The following is a 19,902-nucleotide window of genomic DNA, read 5'->3' as shown; positions in this document are numbered from 1 at the left end:
GTTTCCGAATTGCAGTCCTCCCAGGTCATAGGGATCCAGTTCTCCACCAAATCCCAGCACAGAATTATCAGCCTTCCCACTTAAACTCCCATTTCAAAGAAAATTTCACAATAAACAGAGCAGAACTTTCTTATAATTTGGATACATTCAAGAAAAAATTTCCCCCAAGGAAGTTAAATAGGATTTTAACGTAACACAGTCTTGCTCAAAAAGGGAAGCATATGTCTTTTCTGTACCACCTGGATCCAAGCTCCATTTCATCTCATCTCCTTCCCCTTCTTCAGCATTGGTGACAAGCAGTTAACATCATCATGTCTGTAATGTCTGTTTCTCCTGAGCTTTCTATGACCTGGAATCACTGCAGCCTGGCTCCCAGTTTTCACCCAAATGGCACATCTTGAGGAACTGTTCTTCCATCGTGTGCTGTTCATTCTCACACTTCCACAGGTATGAAATGGGGAGAGATGGACTTGTTCCATCCAGCCCACGTATTTTCAGAAAATCTCAAAAACAAGTAGTTTCTCATTCAATTTCTGTCTCTTTCTCCTCATCTCCAAAATCACCATCAACTAGCTGACAAATTTACTGCTATCTTCCACTTTGAAGTTGCCCTGTAACATCTTTTTCCAATCTCACTGCTATTTTACCTCCTACTGCAGATCTTTGTTTGCTCCATTAGCATTACTTGACTGTCAAATCAGCATAAACCTTTCCATTTGTTAAAATGATCACTCACGCCTTTCCTTTGTTGTTCTCCGTTCTCTCCAATTCATCCCGAGCTTCTTTGTATTTTCCAAGCAGCCACAACAATAGCAAGTTAGAGCTCCTGTGAAACCCGTGGACTGTTACGATTATCGATGAATGAACTTTCAAAATATATTAGATTCACCATCTGATGAACAGAGGTATCAACTCTTTTATCCCAAACTGCACCACCAATTTGTAGCAGGCAGATATAGACTCCCAGCTCTCATGACTTGCACTCCCATGTACCTGTCCTAAGAATATGCCTCCTGCCTTGCACAGAACAAACACCTCGCACAGGCAGAATTCATGTCACATTTGTATCAAGCCAACATACCTGGATGAAGATATATTCATCCTGAACAACAAGGGAGCTGATGTCAATGGAGCGCGAAAATGGCCCGCTCCTTTTGGTCTCCAAGCACTCCTGGATCCGACAGGTCAAATAGTGGGTGTCTGTAATGGGAGAATATGTACACATGAGAAATACACAGACAGGAGCCTGTTGTCTGAAAATGTCACCAGTAGCTTGAAAGGAGGTCTCTGAAGGGAAATCTTAACCTCATCTCCAACTAGCTAGATGTTATTGCATGATTTACCTCCGGCCTTTAAAACTGTAACTGCTCTCTGGAGTCAGGAATTCATCACACTTCTACACCCACCATTCCCTTCTCTGTTGTGCAGATATCCCTCAGGCGACTGGAGTTCAAGCCATAAATGGAGGGTACAAATCATAAATGCATCAGAAAACTGATGATGAGACCATATGGAGCAGAAGAAGATTTCAAAAGCCCCCCAGGTAGAATTTATCAACTCCACTACCCTGCTAGGAATCATATCCCCATCTTCCCCCTGAAATATCCTAGCCTTGATGACTGGTCTTAATTGTGGTAGTCACACACAAGAAGAAAAAACGTCTAACCCAGCACTATTAAGTTTAACTTATTTTGCTGTAAAAATGACAAGCATCTCCCAAAACTAAGTCTTTATAGCCAACATAGGCTAGGTATGAAAACGCCATGGACATGAAATAGCATAAGTAGCTGAGCAGTCCCAACAGTAGACATATGCACTGCAAGAGGCATCAAACGCTTCTGTCCAGAGAGGAGATGAGAAGACCATCACACTAACGGGATGCCTTGTCAGACCTTGGCATTGCTTAAGAGAAGGAGCAGGACTGGGAGAAGACGATGAAGAAGACATAAGGCAAAGGCAGACATACAGAAAGTTGCTTGGAGTGGCAAGAAGAGATGCGCTCACCTCCAGCAAGTTGGCAGGGCTTATAGGGGATTAAGTGTTATTTCAGTCAGGCTAAGAAAGGATCTCATGAAACACAACAATCAAAGCACTGTGTCTCTGGATATAGGTAATCTAAATATGCCATCTCTGCCTTTCAACTGCTCTTCTGAAAACTGCAAATTAGGGAGAAAATGAAAATACAACTAAGACGACGACTGCAGTGATAAAAGGGTCGTATCTGTTTCACTGCAGCACTTCTACAGGCTTCTTAGATTCACGCACTTGTTCGCTTTTCTACAAAGGGTGAGCACAGACCATCAAGGAAGAAAATAGTGAGTTTATAAGGGCTGGGGTGAGCCTGCTGCAGTGATTTTAGTTCATAGCCGCACTTATTAACAAGGATCTTGTCAAGCTGAGCCCAAAAAGATAAAAGGGAAGTTTAGAAGGACAGTAATTAGCCTGGAAAAGCTGCTTATATGATTCTCTATCCCATAAAACCTGCTATTGTCCTTAGTCTGTGTCTTTCCAGTGATAGCAAAATGTGGTTCAGTGGAAAGCACTGGGGGGCATGACTGAAATCCTCTGACACTCAGCTAACTCCCTTCCCAGATTCAAAGTCAAGATTCACAAACAGGCAGTCTCCCCTTCCATAGCTTTGTCCCACCAACAGATTCTTAAGAATGCAAATAAAATGTAAGTCAGAGGCATTGACAACAAGAATAATACTTTTTTAAAAAGATATTGTCTTTAAAAAGGCACAAAGTACAATCAAGCTTTAATCTAATAAAGGTTCATGCCCAGTTGCATGGCTGAAGGTCTGTGTTTAAAGGCTGCGGACCTGCACTGAGGCATTGGAACCACCAGGACTGTATGGCTGATTCAGAGCAGCTCAATAGGTCTGGCGCAGCAATGAAAATGTAGTCCCCAGCGATGATGCTAAACCAGCAGAAAGCATTGCTGTTGCCAGCTCAGAGTATCTGGAGCTAATTAAAGTCTATGGTAACAAATATCTGACTTAGCAACAGTGTCAAATAACTGGAGTATCGGAGTTGTGCTTTCTCCCAGCATAAAATACCAGCAGCAGTAAAGAGGTCGCAGTCTCAGCTGGGATGAATTAACATTCTTCATCAACTGACACATACACAGTTGGTCCAGACCACCTATTTATCTCCTCAACATGGAATCCAAGACATCTTTGTGGTGGATAAAAGCAAATTCTCAGAAAACGACATGGTCTTATATACTACCATGCTACCCAAATTGCTCAGCAGCCTTGACTTGTTCTTTGAGGTAGCACTAAAATTACGCAGAACAAGGAGAAGAGGGCAGGAGCTGTATTTTTAGAAGCTCATTCCCTCCAGTATGTTCTCCCACACAGTTGCCTGGATATTCTTATCCCTCCAAAAAGGGGATAATTTGCTGCTGCTGAGTGACAGAATGGGAAGAGGAATAAAAACCTGTCACAAATAAATGCAAATAAATCACAAGTGTTGACATGACAACTAGCTTCCTGCCTATTGGGAAATGTGTCATTTTGAGTGTGTTACACCAGCAATCATATATACTCAAAGAACAGCACCTGATTAATATTCACAGGAAGCTGGTGGTGGAGAAGGGGCGTAGCTCACTACCCATTTTCTATTTAGTCCTTGTTTATTTATATTCATATATTTTACAACACAGGGCCTATGAAAGAAAACACAGACACAAAAAAATTATCTTCACACCTGTCTGCCTTTGGACACAAAAATAAGTTTCAGTCTTGCCTTGCTTCTTGCTGCCCCATAAAAAATGAGACATAATTCCCTTTAAAATATATTTAAAATCAGGTGAAAATAAGAAAGCACACAGTTCACATCTGTGTGTGACTGGAAGCAAGAAACAACCCCAAGTCCATGTTTAAGCATCTTGAAGGGTATGACCTCTTTATGAGTTATGGTCCCATTTGCAGAACACATCTTCCACTACAGAGAAAATACACGGCTCCTCAATGAAAATGTCAACTAAGAGAAAAGAGGGCATCCTAACTTCCAATCTATGATCTCCCTCTTCTCTGAAGGGCGTTAATTTTCAGCCCTATTTTGCACAGCCACAAAGAAAAATGATGACCACCCAGAGGGGCAGGTGGCATGTGTCCAAGCTATGCCTTTAAAGCCTTGCTTACCTTTCACTGGGAGATGCATGCCTTAAGGAAGGTTGGCCTCTATACCTAGGGATTAGTTCCAATTCATATATCATCCCATACAACACCAGAATTAGGGGGTTTGGCGTTTGGGAGGGCTTGGGTTCTTTTTATTATGTTCAACTGCAAAAGGAGTTGAGAAGAGCTCCCTATTTCCTAGACTTCCTCAAAAACTTCTCGCGCTTGTAACCCAACATCCCTGCTTTCTAGGCCCATCTGTGAATAAGCCAATATGGACATCAAGCAGCCTGGAAGGTTTTCTGCAGCTTAAATCCCAGCATCCATACCTCTGCACAAACCCTTCCCACCAACTTATCTCACTTAGGATTAGGGAATGGCTTTCTCAGATGCGCTGCCATTTTCCAGTCAAGAAGCTCAAAACGCCTCCCCATTGCTAATTAACATAGTCTCCCACCTTGAGAATTTGGGGTGTATTTTTACCCTTTTTAAAAGTTATAAAACTGAAGCAATTTCTTGAAATTTACGGTGATAAACTGGTGAAATAAGCCAAGCTACTACTTCTTTGCCTGCCAGTCATGATAGCTTTGGTGGGAAACAGGAACACAAGAGGTCCTCTCTGACCCAAAGATGCATGTCCCTGAAGGGAGACACTGAAACAGTCCAATTTGTCACTGTGCTGAAGGCTGCAAATGGCAGACCTACCTGCAGGTTACCGTGGCTTCCAGAAACACAGGACAGCAGGACCTGCTCCTCCTTGTCACGGTTAACAAGCCAGCTAAAAGCAGGCATGGCTGGCCAGCATGGCTAACGGGGAGAAGGACAGCTGATGGAAACAAGTGGCATTGGCAGATTGGCTCGGCTTAAGTCAGGTCCCAATGCCAGGCAAGACTTAAGTCATAAACTGCCAGTGAAGGTTACCATTGGAGGGAGAAAAAACTAGCTGGCCTTGATAATCTTTCCCCCAAAGGAAAAGAGGACCTAGAAATGTTGACAGAACTGGAAATTGTTCCCCAGGAATTAGTTACCCAGTTTTATCTTTCTGGTTAGGTTTTTTTCCTTTTTCCCCTTTAATTAAAATACTGTTTATTGCATTGTATCTGCGAGTGGGGAGAAGATTATCTCACTGAACATCAGAAAGTTTAATATATCTTTCCCAGGATTGCTGGTGGGTGCTTGTATCAGTGTATTCGTAATACTTCCCTTGCATCCAACCCTGTCCTTGTTGCTGCCTGTTACACCCGGGCAGAGGGTTCAGTGCCCAAGGCTGCTACATGTTTTTATAATTTAAAAATGCAAGCCTAGATTATTATTCTGCCACAATAGCTCTGCCACGATGTAGAAAAAAACGTGGAAAACTTCATCTACTACAAAAGACAGGAACAGATTTATCAACTAGGCACTGGAATTAGCAGCATCTTGCAAATATTTAAGGAGACTTGATGTTGGGGCAGATGATTTTTCAGAGACCCTACCATTCCTAATGACCGGACAGACAAAACCATGGGGCAAGATGTCTTGGAGGACAGACACCAGAGCAGTGAACAGGACTTCACCTCCCAGCACCATGAGCTTATTCATAGCCTTGACTCATTTATGGATGAATGAGACTCTTGGCGTGTCCCCACCACCTGTTCCCAGCCACAGGGCATGTTTTGTGCACCAGTGTCTGAATTGGTATTAGACAGGTTCTTGAGTCACAGAATGATATGGGGTTGGAAGGGACCTCTGGAGATCATCTAGTCCAAGCCCCCTGCCAGAGCAAGTCCACCCAGAGCAGGTTACACAGGACCATGTCCAGGCGGGGTTTGAATGTCTCCAGAGAAGGAGACTCCACCACCTCTCTGGGCAGCCTCTTCCAGGGCTCTGCCACCCTCAAAGGAAAGGAGTTCCTCCTCGTGCTTAGATGGAACCTCTTATGTTCAAGTTTGCGCCCGTTATCTCTTGTCCTGTCACTGGGCACCACTGAAAAAAGACTGGCCCCTTCCTCCTGACACCCACCCTTTAAGTATTTATAGGCGTTGATCAGATCCGCCCTCAGTCTTCTCTTCTCCAGACTAAAAAGACCCAAGTCCCTCAGTCTTTCCTCATAAGAGAGATGCTCCAGGCCCCTCATCTTTGTAGCCCTACAAAGTCTCATTACTTATAGAAGGAAAAAAAAAAAGCAAAAAGAATCGCCAAGTTCAGGAGTCTAATCCTAAATACTACTTGTCTCCCTGCCTCTCTTGTTTTATTTCTGGGTGGTTTTTTTTTTTTAAATAAAAAGCATGGAGGAAAACAGAAGGGGAAAGACAGATGCCCCCTCTAGAAGAATCATGTACTTTTCAAGTGGCGAGGGACATTGAAGGCATGGATTCTTGTCCCTGTATTTAACTGAGCAACGGGAATACTAAAATGTGTGTCTGTTAACGCATCACAGAAGTGACTGAGCCACCAGACTGACCTAAGAGGCATTAAAAAAGCCTCCCTTTCCTTCTCCCCACTACTGAGGAAAACTTTCATCAGAAACTTTCCGATCAAGGGGAGATAACCACAGGGACCCATCTTCCTGCAGGTGTAAGTGCCTCAGTCATTTGAGTGAGAGCACGAAGGCCCATTTTGGCTCCAGAGCCAACTAGGAGAAAAGTTCAGCCTCCCATTCCTAAGTACGCAGAGCTCTGCCATTTCACACCAGGTGAAGCTATAGCTTTGAGGCAGCTGATGTTTTGTAACACAAACTAATATGGTTTAAAGCCTTAAAAATTTTAATTGGAGCAACACAGCTCTTTTGTGCTGTGCTTGGCTGGGAGAGGAGTGACTTTGGTGCTGTCCCCCAGCAAGGCCAGCACAGCCCGCCAGGTCTCGCCTGTCCCCCCCCCCTCTGCTGGGACAATGGCTTGCAATAGGCCTGTTTTGCTGGAACTACTGCTCTGACTTACAGTATAACTAACCTCAATACCATCAACTGCCTATTTCAAAAGGCTGAATTTAGACATTAAAACAAGAACAAACAGCAACCCCCCCGAGCAAACAAGACCTGAAGGAAGAGAGCTGTCTGCGAACCGGGGAGGCATCTTTCAAACGAAGCATCTACACCCTTGAGACATCCAATATTCAAATAGCTGGGTGAGCAAGTTTAAACCTCGTTTGAAAACAAACTCTACCAGCAGTCTGTTTGCTTACTTGCTTGCTTTTTTCACTTGCTTTTGGCCACTTCTCCCAGCATCCCTGCAACAGCACACACAGCAGCAAAGGCACTGAAGAAGCCTCCCTACCTTGCCCACCCACCTGCCGGCCTGTTTTGCTTTTTCCACATATTCAACAAACAGCTGTCGCCCTTGAGCTTTTATTGCCTGGTTATTTATCCAGCTGCCATCGCTAAATAGCAGTGGGAGGCCAATGAGTGATTTTAGAAGATCCACAGCCTCAGAGAAGCCACCCTGATAGACAGGAGCTTGTTCACACAGCATCTGGCCTACGCAGCACTTGACTAAAACAGAGAAAAGTTTGCAACCAACAAAAATGAGGCCTTTTCCTCCCAGAAATCCTCTACAACCTCAGTCCTATGCCACTTTCTACACTGTCCCTGTAGTGTAAAAGGGACACATGTCCCATTGCTGTGTAGCCTTGGGCTGGAGTAAAGCTGGATGCACCACCAGGCTGTAGTTCCTGTGAGAAATACCTAAAACACTTTAGAGAGAGTGGTGGAAAAAATCAACTTACTTCTAATACTTACTGTCGTCTTAGCTGGAGGTTAATTACATAGGAATTCATTCTTCTGCAAATGTGGCCAGATCCATTTCAATGAGGGGTTAAAAATTATATTTTTTTTTTCTATTTCTTACATGAGATCCAGGCACCTTTTCAAGACCTGCAATGTTTTTGTATGGAGCACCTATTCATATATCATAAGCAAAACTGAACATTCAATATGAGACAAAGGGTACCTGGGGCGTAGGGACATTCAGGGCAGAGAAGGCAGCTGACTGTAGGCTATTTCTCAAATTTCCAGGTATAAACCCAGCTGTTCTGAACACCTCTGGAAATGCACAGAGGCTGCACTGCACAGTGCTGGTAGCCCTGCTCTTTACGATTCATGTAAAATACATGATACTGAAACAGCTAAATATGAAACTAAAAAGATGGCTTTTTAGCCCAACAGATTGTGCTTCTACACGGTCTCTCCACAAACACAAGCCCTGCAGCCTCTGAATTTCCCCCCAGGGGCTAAGTACATGCCTCACATCAAATCCCATGATCCACATCTTTCCTATCAATTAAAATTTAAATGGGGAGAGAAAATGAGTAAAGTGAAATTCCATTCCTATTCCATTCTTGACTCAAAGCCCGCATTTTCAGCATTGGCTGCAGGCACTCACGTCCATCAGCTGTTCGGGCTTCCATGTGCACAAGGTCAGGTTCTTTATCCAAACCAGTCACCGACCTGGGGGGGGAGAGAGAGAAAGAAGGTAGCTGGTTAGATAAAAGGCTGCAATCAGAGACAGAGAGGGTGAGGTAAAATAAAATCAAACCAAGTCTACCTTGTGACACCTGGCATGTAGGGCCCTACCTCCTATTCTACACAGCCCACCCCCAGGGGCCACATACCAACCTTTAAGGAAGACACCTTTCCAGGCGCTGGTGGGTGAACTTGCCTGTTCCTTGCCTACAAGACCACGGCTACAATGATCATTCTTGAGCGGGCAAAGCAAGCTGGCTTCAAAATCCAGTAAAGCCAGAGCTCTGTTTTAATGCCGAAGGAAAGATGGGGGCACGGCAGCCTCATGCTTACAGACAGCAAATTAAAAAGGGGTTTTACTTGGCTGAATAGTGACATGAGAGACTGAGTTTCCTGATCTGCTCCTGGTTTGCTGGGCAATCTTGCTATTGTTTACCTCAGTTTCCCCAACTTCAAAAGAAAAACAATGATGCACATATGCATGGTGAAGTTCTGATTAAAAAAAAAAAAAATTTGAAAAAGTATTTGTTATTCATCCCATGATCCCATGCCATGGTCCTTCTCACGAAACAAGGTGTGATGAGTTTCTTTAACCTCAATGGTTAAAACCCAAGAACCTCAAGTCAAATCTTCCTGTGCATTGTTCTTTTACTCCCTAAAAATGTTTTGCAAAGCACATTACAAAGACAGTTTTCCTCCTGGCAGAGGCAAAGTCAAGCCCAGAACAGAAATGTTATTATTAGTGTCCTGGCTGATAAGAATCACTTGGAGATGAACATTTAGTCCTAGCAATGGCTAGCAGGGGGAAAAAAAAAAAAAAATCCATAGATGTCCACGTGATTTATGGAGCTGCTTCTCCTGAGTTAACCAAGGGGTTAGATTAAAAAGGGACAACGACAAAAATCAGTTTCTAATTTGGTGGAAGCTGAATTTGATACAGTAGATTGTAAATAATAGATTCCCTCTGAGCCAGCCAACATTCACAATTCCCTAATGTTCTGAAACACTTTTATCACAATCTTTTGCTGCTTTCATCCTTGGGGCATCAACAGCTAAAACATTAAAAAAAAAAAAAAAAAAAAGAGAGAGAAGAAAAAAAAGAACAAACAAAATACAGATGCTCTGGTACATTTTTGTGGATCTCACAGAAAACATAGTGATTGAAGCGATGACAAAGATATGAATGTGCCGGAGTACAGCTAAGATGAGCCAGTGCTGCAAATGCCAAAACAACAACATTATGACCCACTGTGTAGGTAACTGAAACTGGCACTGCTTGTTAACTAGGGCACCGCATCAATAGCGAGTCCATTCACAGCACACTGTGAATTGTGGCCAAAAAAACACAACACAACAACACAAAGCCGCACAGGCAGAGCTTTCATCATTCTACTCCCAGTGAGAAATAGTCTGCTCCTTAATCGCTACCATCAGTTTTCGGGTGATCCCACAAGGAAGAAAGCGCTGTTTGTAACTGGTAAGGATGCCAGAATGGGCCTGAGGCCCTGTGACCGTGTAATTATTGGGGTCAAATCTCCCGAAATCTGGACACGGTTAAAAGTGACAGTAGGACAAATAGAAATTCCCTAAAATGTCAGTGAAAACCATAATGGTGTGCAGCAACATCATTTCCCAGTATATATCGAAAGGGCACACATCTTTCTAGTCCATAGCAGAAGTTTTCTGCCTTTTCCCCATAAGTAGCTGTAAATGCTTTAATTTCAACTGTTCAGCAATCATGACCCTTGACTATGACATGCCAGTCGGGACAGAAGTATGTGCCTACCAACATATCTATCCATCACAACTTTACCAAATGGAGGGTAATATCAGCACTTTCAGGTACAGATCGGGAACGTATTAGGGACCTGTCCCGCATCACTTCCCAACAGGCTTCTTACTTAAATTCAGCCTTCCCCCTGGAGGCAGCACTCTCCAGGTTTCCTTCTGGAAGCGAGACACCAGCCTTCTACCCAGAGACATTCGCTGTGTCCGGACACCACAGTGCCAGGCTGCCTCATCTGCTCCCCACAACACCTCCTGGGTCCCTGCCCTCCAGGTGGAGAGGGCACTGTGCCTCCCCCCACACCAACGGGGAAACCCACTCCCAGCTCTGGTAATAAGAAACATGACTAGAAGGCCTGCCACAACAATATCCATTTCAAAAGGGACTGTAATTCAAAGAAACTAAGCATTTCCAAATAAAATCCAAAATACACATTATCATCATGTGTTTGCGTACACAAGCTCTCTGGATAACGTCTATTACGTGAGCACCAGGGGATGACAGAAGTCTCCTGAAACATGTCATTCTAGCTTGAATTTCCTTCCCAGTGCCATCTACTTGTTTCCTTAATTAGTTCTGACAAGCCTGATAGTTGTTTTCAGAACGATGATGCTGAAAAAAGGACCAGCACACAGCACTCCCCAAGTACTCCTCTGCTTGCTGAATACCACACTTCAAGTAGAAAAGCTCATGAAGCAATCTCCTGCAACCCAAAAGCAAGACAAGCTCCCGTTATCGGCAGGCAGATAACAAGCCTGTAAAGTAAGTCATCCTTCCTTCTCCCAAACCAAGTTGCTCTCTTACATCAAAGACTCTGATTGCAAAACAAATCCCCAATCAATGCTGCTTCTTCATGCCCTGCCTCACGTCTGTTCCCACTGGCACAGAATACAGCTTTGCTTTGCAGTGTTCTGACTCCTGAATAGGGGTATTTTCAGTAAATGGTGTCTCATCATTTGTCTGGAGAAGGTTTACATGAAGAATGCAAAAGAGTCAGGCAGTGGAAAGAGCAAGATGTGAATGCAGGTCGTGGAGCACAGCTGCAAAAATGCACACACAGGTTGTAAAGCTGATCCTTTATCCCATGTAGGAATTTCTCCAGTCTTGAGAACTCACTACAACAACTTCTCAGGACTGGCAATACAGGAGCAGCAACAAAACAAGAGGAGATGCCTTCACAGCCTTATATTTTCTCATACGTTATCACTCTGAAGAACATTTGGAGGACGTACTGCTCAAAACTATGATGATGCAGATATCAGCATCCTCTGACTTACCTCTATCTCAGAGGTAAGTCTTACTTCTATCACTACCTCTATTACCACGACTTACCTCTATTTCAGAGGCTTACGAAGACAAGAGTATTTAGTAACACTCAAAAGCCTAACCTCAGCTTGAAAACAGTTTCCCTGCCACATGGTCAAGCCTCAGGCGCCACGCACAGTTCAGCTCTCTGTTTTGTATGTGCACAATCTCCAGACAGCAAAAACTAAACCAAGGTCCACAAAATGCACCCTTGTGTGCTGCTGCCTTGGATGGCTGTAGGGAGGAAAAAAGTTAGCACTCTCACATGCTAACTCAACATTCTCCACCATCCCATTTCATTTATCACCACTCGGATGAGAAAATGCTGAGAGAGTGCAGGCAGAAGTGACAGGAAAGGTCATTTTTTTCCTGCTGACACATTCCCTGACTGCTGCAAAGGCAGTTTTTGAAACGTGGAGCCTGCAGCCAGTATTGCAGCTGGCACAGGATCATTGGCCAATTAAGAATTCAAACTCTCTCTGAATCCCATTAGGAAGGAGGCAATGGTTACTTTTTCTCTATCTTCTGCTGCTTTTCTTTTTTTGTTCTCATGGTAGCTCTTGGTTTTCACGAGATCTTTCGTCCCTTCATTTCAGAAGAGGATTGTGTGTTCTTGAAAGCTGAGGGATGGATAAGATCCTGGCAAGATCCTCATGCCTGTCTTGCAGGAAGAGTGTTATGCATGGATGCACATTTACTAGGCCACCCTGATAATATTTCCTCTCTGACCGAGAGGGAGAGCAAGCAAGAAGGGCAAGGAGAACACAGTATTCTGCATTGTAAGTAGCTATTCCTGAAATATCTCCATATTAGACTCTGTATAGTTAAAAATGAAAAATGCTAGCATATGCAAAGGAAGGAAAAAAATACACAGACTCTCTGGCTTACCTTCCTACTGCACACCTCACCTCACTGTTTGTAGCAACTCTACTGCCTTTCCATTGAATAAACCATTTTTGCATTTTTTTTCTACCATTTTCCAGACATCAGGCATTTAATGACAAAAGGCAGCATTGATAATTAGCTACTAATTGATAATTCAGACTGCCTGCTATTGATCTGTGCTCCCTAAACCATCAATAGAGAATAAGAGATGCTCTATTCCTCCATCTCCTGGACCCATTAGCTTGGGAAGTGGGAACGGGTATCACTGGTCGTGAGCAACATTTGTGTTAAGAATTTACAACAAGGTAAAAAATCAGGTCGCAGGGATCAGCCTTTCGAACTTGGTCTGAAATCTGCTGGATTGAGCTTTTTGCCAGTGTGTCCCTGGTTTCTGACCAGTGAAGATGGCATTCACTAGCTCTGGCTTTGAAAACAAAATCAAAACTTTTACAACAGACTGAGACTTTCCCAAGATGCCGACTTGGAAACTCATTTTTGCAGGTTGGGATGTCAGACTGAAGGCAATTGTCACTGCTCATGTAAAGAGACGGAGGAAACAGATGGAGACTACTTAGCAGGATGTTGTGCAGTAGATAAGGGCTGGAAATGGGAAGTAACAAGGCACATTTATTGTGCAATAATATGTAAAGGGGGAAAAAACACATCCTCTTGCCGCAGGCAACTGCAGTCAAATTAGTGGATGTTGCCAATTAGTCTACTGCAATTTTAATTGTATCCTGCCCCAGAAGTGAATAAACACTTCTGCACGGTACCAGGCAGGCAGAGCATGGGACTAACTCATCCAAGCAACAAAAGGGCCTCATCTATAGGGGCAGATAGGAGCAGAAACTGCTCCGTACAATTCTTGCTCAACTGATGTGGATGTTTTCATATAGCACCATTGCTAAATTATACATACCTTTCCAACTTGGGCCAACAGGCTTCCTCCTCCATCTGATACAGCATCACGTTTGTCTACGTATCAATAACTGCAGTTACCTTTACATGGTCAAGGGGATTCTGTGTATTCATCTGTTATTTACTACAGTCAAGTCTAAAACTAGCTCCATCAGGCATTAACTCAGCACACGTAACAGCCAATGTGCACACAAGCTGCATACACCCCAGGCCAACAACACGCCATAAACTGCCCTAGTTAAGAAGAGGTACAAATGTTGGACTGTTGGGGGAAAGAACGTATTTATTAAACACATAAATACAGTATCATTCTCTGTGGTTGAACAGGGGGAGACGCTGCTGGATGGGGTAGGGTGTGATGAGGTCTCTGAAGAGTTATGGACAAAACTTCCTTGCACAGCATATTTCAAATGAAGATTGGAAAAAAGGCTGGGCAGGAAGATACTGTAAGAAAGTGTCTTAGCTAGGTCCCTGGAGCTTTCTATGCCTTTTCCAGTCCTAATTTCCGTGATGCTACAATTCTGGACATCGGCAGAAGTAATTGTTGTGGGACTTAGCTTGCAAGATAAGCCAAAAAAATTGCCAAGTGTTTATTCTCAGCTAATTTCTTTTCAGCAAAGCCAATCCTTTTTAAAAAGGTCCCAATGAATTTTAAGGAGGTGTTCTGCCTAGTATCTCAAAGGAAACAAATTGCTCACAGCATCTGCATGTGTTTCCATATGCGCGTACATGCATCTGCCTACCTGCCCCTCATCCCCACAACCTGCTGAATGTCTAAACCTGTAAATTACCTGTAAACTCAGTGGATTACAGGTCCCAGAACTACAAAGTTGCTACACACAGTTATTTCATGGATACAGCAGGCCAGGAAGAGGAAAGAGATCCAAATCAATCCTCTCCTCGAGGGAAAAGCTGACATTTAGGCTCAACCATGTCACCAATCACTAGAGAATCCCCACAAGACAGCAGGCTCTGCTGCACGCACATTTTTTTTCCTCCTCACAGATCATAAAAGAAGGTGACTCTTTATATCACAGAAATTAACAGCAATGGGAAAGAAATGCCACTGAACCTGACAATACCTTTAAAGTATATTTATCAACAGAACAAAGATGCTGTTGATTCATGTTTTCCCTTTTCCCTGTATGTTAATATCAAAAACTAAGAAAGTACAAATAATTCTGTGTCTAGGTCTCATCCAGTTAATAGGTCTTAGTCCTTTAAAGTCCTCTGGCATTTCTTCCCCAATCTATACTATATACCCCAATGTACATAACCAAATTTTTGTGAAATGAACTCAAAAAAGTGTGTGGGTAGAAGGGCGAAGATCCTTACTCACAGCCCTGTCAATATCTGAAAGGGCCAGCAGCACAGGCAGGGCATGTGCTGGAGGTGGCATCTTAATTTCCCAGCGCTGCCCGAAATAACTTCCCCTGGGGACTGAGATTCATGCGGGGAGCAGATCTATCAGCTCCGACAAGCCAGTGCTCGTAGCGGGTGTGCTCCCAGGTGCAGTCACAGTCCTGCTGCTCACTCACAGACGAAGCTACTCCCATGCAGCCGCTTCCCCTGACTCATCAGGGTACAGCGGACGGGGGCTATACAACACCAGCCCTGGGGGCTTATCCTAATTGAATAAGAAGCCTTTTTTTGGCAAGTCCTAGCAGCACCAGCATCGGGATACGGTGGAAGTAATGAAGCATCAACTCATCAAGTTAAGACGTTATTGTCTTGAAGACATCTCAAAGCTTCGGTGCATGATATACCATCAGCTCCCTGTCCCACGTGCATCCAACAGAGACAAAGATGCTTTGAGGAAGGCGTTTCTAGAGAGGGGATTTACCCTAGGATTAAAGGTTTGCAAACTTCACGGTGGACAAGTTTGAATCATATTCCAACAGAAGGGTTTGATTCTAGTTTGCCTTCTGAAGGAAGGGACACTTTATGCAGGACACTTCAATTTTTATTATTAATATTCTAAATTTCAAGTCATTTGAAGAAACAAGAATAAAAGTATTTTTGGAAACACTAAAAAAATGGCACAATTTTAGCTTTGTCTCGTTTCTCATCCTTCCTTCACCATCCCTCTTTGTTTGGAATAAGAGAGAAAAAAAAAAAGAAAAATAGGAGCAGCAGAAACCCAAAATGCAGAAATTATTGTGTACACATCATTTGGTGACCAAATCATTTTGGTGATCAAAATCTAAGCTAAATTATCGGCGGAGGCTGGTGGGTGGTGGTGGAAATCCACTCCAGAGGAATAGTTCACTCTATTTAACCAAAAATTTTTGTTTCCCATTGAAAAATTTGGGCATAGAACAGTTTGCGAGCGGTGGTGTGGTGTGTGGTTTTTTTCAGCTTTTTGGAAAAAATAAATAAATCAGGGAAATGACATTTTCTAGCCAGCTATGCTTTGCGCAGATCTGTGAAACTCAGGCACAGAGTTTTTGTTTCTCTCCCAAAACTGATCACTGACATATTGAGTGACTTTCATCTCCTTCCCTGCATTTGGTTTAAAATTAGTTTAGTGCCTATTATATTATGAAGCTCAGTTAATCAATGTTTGCCCAGCGCTCGGCTATCCTCCTTTGAAAGTCCTGTAGATGGGGAATAGCTATAGATTATTGCTTTGGTTTTTCAGGAAACATGAATCAGCCCTGTTTCTAACCACTTTAGAGAAGCAAAGTACATGCTGAAAAAAACCATCAGCTCAGCCTGTCAGTCCTGCAGCCAAGGACTTCAGTGGAGTTACTGTTTCCCTCCCTGGAAGAGATTGTTTTGAAGACTCATAATATTCCCCTGAGTTGTCTCCTAGCAAAAGTATCTTAAACATGACCCGTTCAAGCAATGTTTTACACCAAAATAAGGATTCTCAGTTCACTGTGTGTTTAATTGCCCTCATTTGTATTAGCATTTTCTGACTGCAAATATGACATGCCTGCAACACTAAGGTTCAGTGATTCAGGCATTAACAGAGTCCTAGGCAGAATAAAGCGCCTCTGAAAAGGTTCAGAGTGAAAGCATCATTTGATAAATGAATGCAGAAGTAGATGAATAAAAATAAAACTTAAATTGTCCAAAGAGAGGATGCCGGTATGAAACTTGGCACAGGCAAAATGTATAGGTTATGTTGATGAGCCCTATATGCTTATGGGCATTGTATGTTGTATTAATTAAGGAAGGATGAGTCTCCACATTCCCTGTTGCAGGATATTGTGAAGAATCACCCTGGGATAACATTTCACATTCTGGAAATAAATTTGTGGTTCCGTTCATGCATTCTGGAGAAAGGCAATACGAAAAACTAGATTTCTGTCACAAACCTCTTGTGACAGTTGTTTCTTTGCATTTCAGATGTTAACCTGAAGAGAACAAAGAGCTTATTTCATTCTTTGACTTTTAACCATCAGCCAGGAATGGAAGAGAGAGAGAGGAAAGAAGAAGAAGGGGAAGGAGGAGAAAGAGGAGAATAAACTACTCTTTTCTGGACCAGCAAGCATAAATGCATCAACATGTCTCCTCACAGCAAAAAAACCACACTCAATTAGCTGCTGAGAGCAAGATGCTCATTTGTCCCAATACCCACAAGAGGAGAAGACAAAGAAGCAGGAAACAGAAAGGATTCTGGCAGCAGACAGATATGCAAAAACTCTGTCTGTAGAAACAGCAAGTCTGCGTGGCTATGATGGGTAAAAGCAATGGTGACAGGAGGTCTGCAGATCACCATGTGTCTTGTGACAAGACAGGTTTGCGTTCAAAGCAGAAGCATCCTCACAGAGAGAATGGAGAGGAGGTGAATAAAACGGCCACCGCCACTTGCAGGTCTCTCCATCATCAGCCGAAGAGTGACACTGTAGCAGGAGAGACCAGAGAAGCCACAGAGCTTTTGTGGGTTCCTTTGCTTCAAGTTAGATGGATGCACAAACAATAAGGAGACGAGGCTGCCCAGGGAGCTGAGCATTAGACACACTCTCAGCTCTTCACAATGGCAGAGTCCCAAAGTGTCCCCATCCCCAAAGCATTACCTTTTTCAAGTAAGAATGCTCAGGGCAGAATGCTGCAATGGGAGTTTGAGCTACTCACACGTCACGAAGTAAAGAGGTAGGGTCAAGCTGCAGGTAAATCAAGAGCTTCTCTTAGTTGGATTCTTAATCTGTTGTTATAGATGAGCAATAAAAGGAAAGAAAAGTACAAGGCCAAATGAAAAGTAATACTCTGCTGTTTTCTAGCCTCAAGGCAAACTCCAAAGCGTCAACGCACTGTTCAAATGTAATGATTTGTAGAAAATAAAGAAAAGAATTCTGGAGAAACTACAGCAGATCCAGAAATGGCTTTAGGGAGTCACTATTACAGATTGCCCCTAAAATCAATATTATAACAGAACATGTCTCCTTCCCTCAAAGATTTTCAATCAAAACCTGAAAGCCAAAAATACTGTGAGCAAAACCTAAGAATCTTTCTGTACCCGTTGGCCAAAAATTTGGCAGGGTTTTTGGTTTTTCTTTATTTTTTCCACTAAAAAGCATGATTTTCTCCTATGGGAGGAAACCCAGACCTACTGAAATCAGCTCTGAAGTCTACAGGTATTAGCTATTATTTCCTCAGTCCTTGCTGGCAGTCACAGGTCAGTATGTTTCTGTCTTAAACTCAGCTGCAGAACTTCTGATATTTCGCTAAACATGAAAATGTGTCTACATCCCATTTTTACTGCCTTCTGCCCAGCGGAGGACAATTATCTGTGAGATAATTACAGCGCTATGATAACCACTGCTATCTCCTATTCCAATTAGCTCACTACAAATATGCAAGTAAAACAGCCTCACTCACTGGCTTCTCATCCTTGTTCCGTATATGATCAGCAAGAGACAAGTTACTGAATCAACATTATTTAAAAGAACCTGTAGTGCAGCTAATAAGATACTCCTTCCCGCTCTTACGTTCTGATGTAGCTTCATGCTCACTATGCTTAACAATAGCAGAATTAAACTCATCTCATTCTACAGAGGAGGCTCAGGGGAATGCCAGGGAACGAAAGGATGGGAGTTTCAATTTCTTCTCTTGCCGAGAATGAATTCTGCCTCATATAACTGCTGATGAATTGTCGTTTTAAGAGAGTTTGTTAATTTCCAACAGGCAGAAGGCATAAAGAGGGACCTCCTTATCTTTAATGGATGTTATTGAGCGACACAAATGGCTCACGTTTAAATGAATGCAGAAACATCTTGTCTGCTTTGCCATGATAAGACTGTTCTTTCTGCACAGCATGGGTTCAGCTCCTTCTGTTAAGTAAAACAACTGGTTTTGTTCAACTTAATGGCAGGCAAACTTCCAAAGGTTCAGAGGCTAAAGTCAGTTCAGAGAAATAAACTGGAATTTACCTGGGTCCTTCCTGATTCTTCTTGAGAAAATCTACCTGAGGAGTTTTCATGTATGACTGAAAATCTAGTTTCAAGCAAAAATGGTCCCTGACAGTACTGAGGTACTTACTGAGGATAAATTCTCCATTAGATTGCAACTTTCTCCAATGCAAGAATGCTTCCAGCTCAGGAAAGATGCTCGCTCCCTGATGCCAGCAGGTGTTTTGTCACTCAATGAAATGGCTGGAAAATTATGCCCATAATCAGAGTATCTGAAAAGGTCGTTCCCAAACTGCTCCGAACACTGGTGAATTTTAAAACAACTCCCAAATGTTTCTCTTCCAGTCATCTGAAAGCAAGAAGGGTTCTCTCCCACAGTGAAAATTTGCCCATTTGCCCAGAAACAGAGAGATTAGCATGGTATAGAAGAGAGGCCAAAATCTAAGCCAAATCCCACAGACAAAAAAGTGGGAGAATATTCCTTGGTAGCCAAAGAGCGCAGAATACGATACTACTTTCAGCCCGGCAGCCTAGCTTTTGATTAGCTTTGCCAAGCTATGACAGTACGGGAGATCCCCATATGCCTCAGAGAGATGCATTATTCAATATATTAATTAGAGGGCTGGCTTTCATCACTCCTTCCTACAAAGTATCACAAAGAATTACTCTGGGACTGGTACTGACAGGCTGAAATTAATTTGTGTTTGAGTTCACGTGCGTCAGGGAGAGACAGCATGAAGTCAGCCCAGGCAGGCTGCATGACTCTGCAGGACAGCATTTAAGCTTCTAACACCAGCCTGTGAAACACAGCGATGGAGTTTGGACATCTCATCTGGTACCCTGTTGCAAGAGAAGGAAAGAGATCCTTTCACCATGCACTGTCCAGACAGACATGGCATTGGGATCCAGTCCAGGGATCGGTCTTAATTGGGAGAAATATTCAACAAATTCCTCCTTAGATCTTTCTTACTAGTGGTTTATCTGGTCTGGTCCAGTCTCAGACACTTAGTCACAAGAGAGTGGGAGGGATCACAAAGTGATCCAAGATTAGCAATGGGGAAAATAAGAGAAGAGACTGGCCCCCGGGACA

General features: G+C 43.1%; 1 protein-coding gene across 1 annotated transcript in view; it reads right to left on the bottom strand.

Moving 5' to 3' along the window:
• Positions 1-19,902, bottom strand: part of SORCS3 (sortilin related VPS10 domain containing receptor 3) — a 313,553-nt gene that overhangs the window by 81,313 nt on the left and 212,338 nt on the right. Inside the window, exons 6-7 of the mRNA XM_074159130.1 lie at positions 8,482-8,546; positions 1,082-1,200 (exon numbers count right to left, since the gene is read on the bottom strand). Coding sequence (XP_074015231.1) covers positions 1,082-1,200; positions 8,482-8,546 — 184 coding nt within the window. The remainder of the gene's footprint in view (positions 1-1,081; positions 1,201-8,481; positions 8,547-19,902) is intronic.

This window comes from Numenius arquata, chromosome 15 (assembly GCF_964106895.1).
Source record: "Numenius arquata chromosome 15, bNumArq3.hap1.1, whole genome shotgun sequence".
Taxonomy (NCBI): Eukaryota; Metazoa; Chordata; class Aves; order Charadriiformes; family Scolopacidae; genus Numenius; species Numenius arquata.
This window is presented reverse-complemented; position numbering and strand designations above follow the sequence as displayed.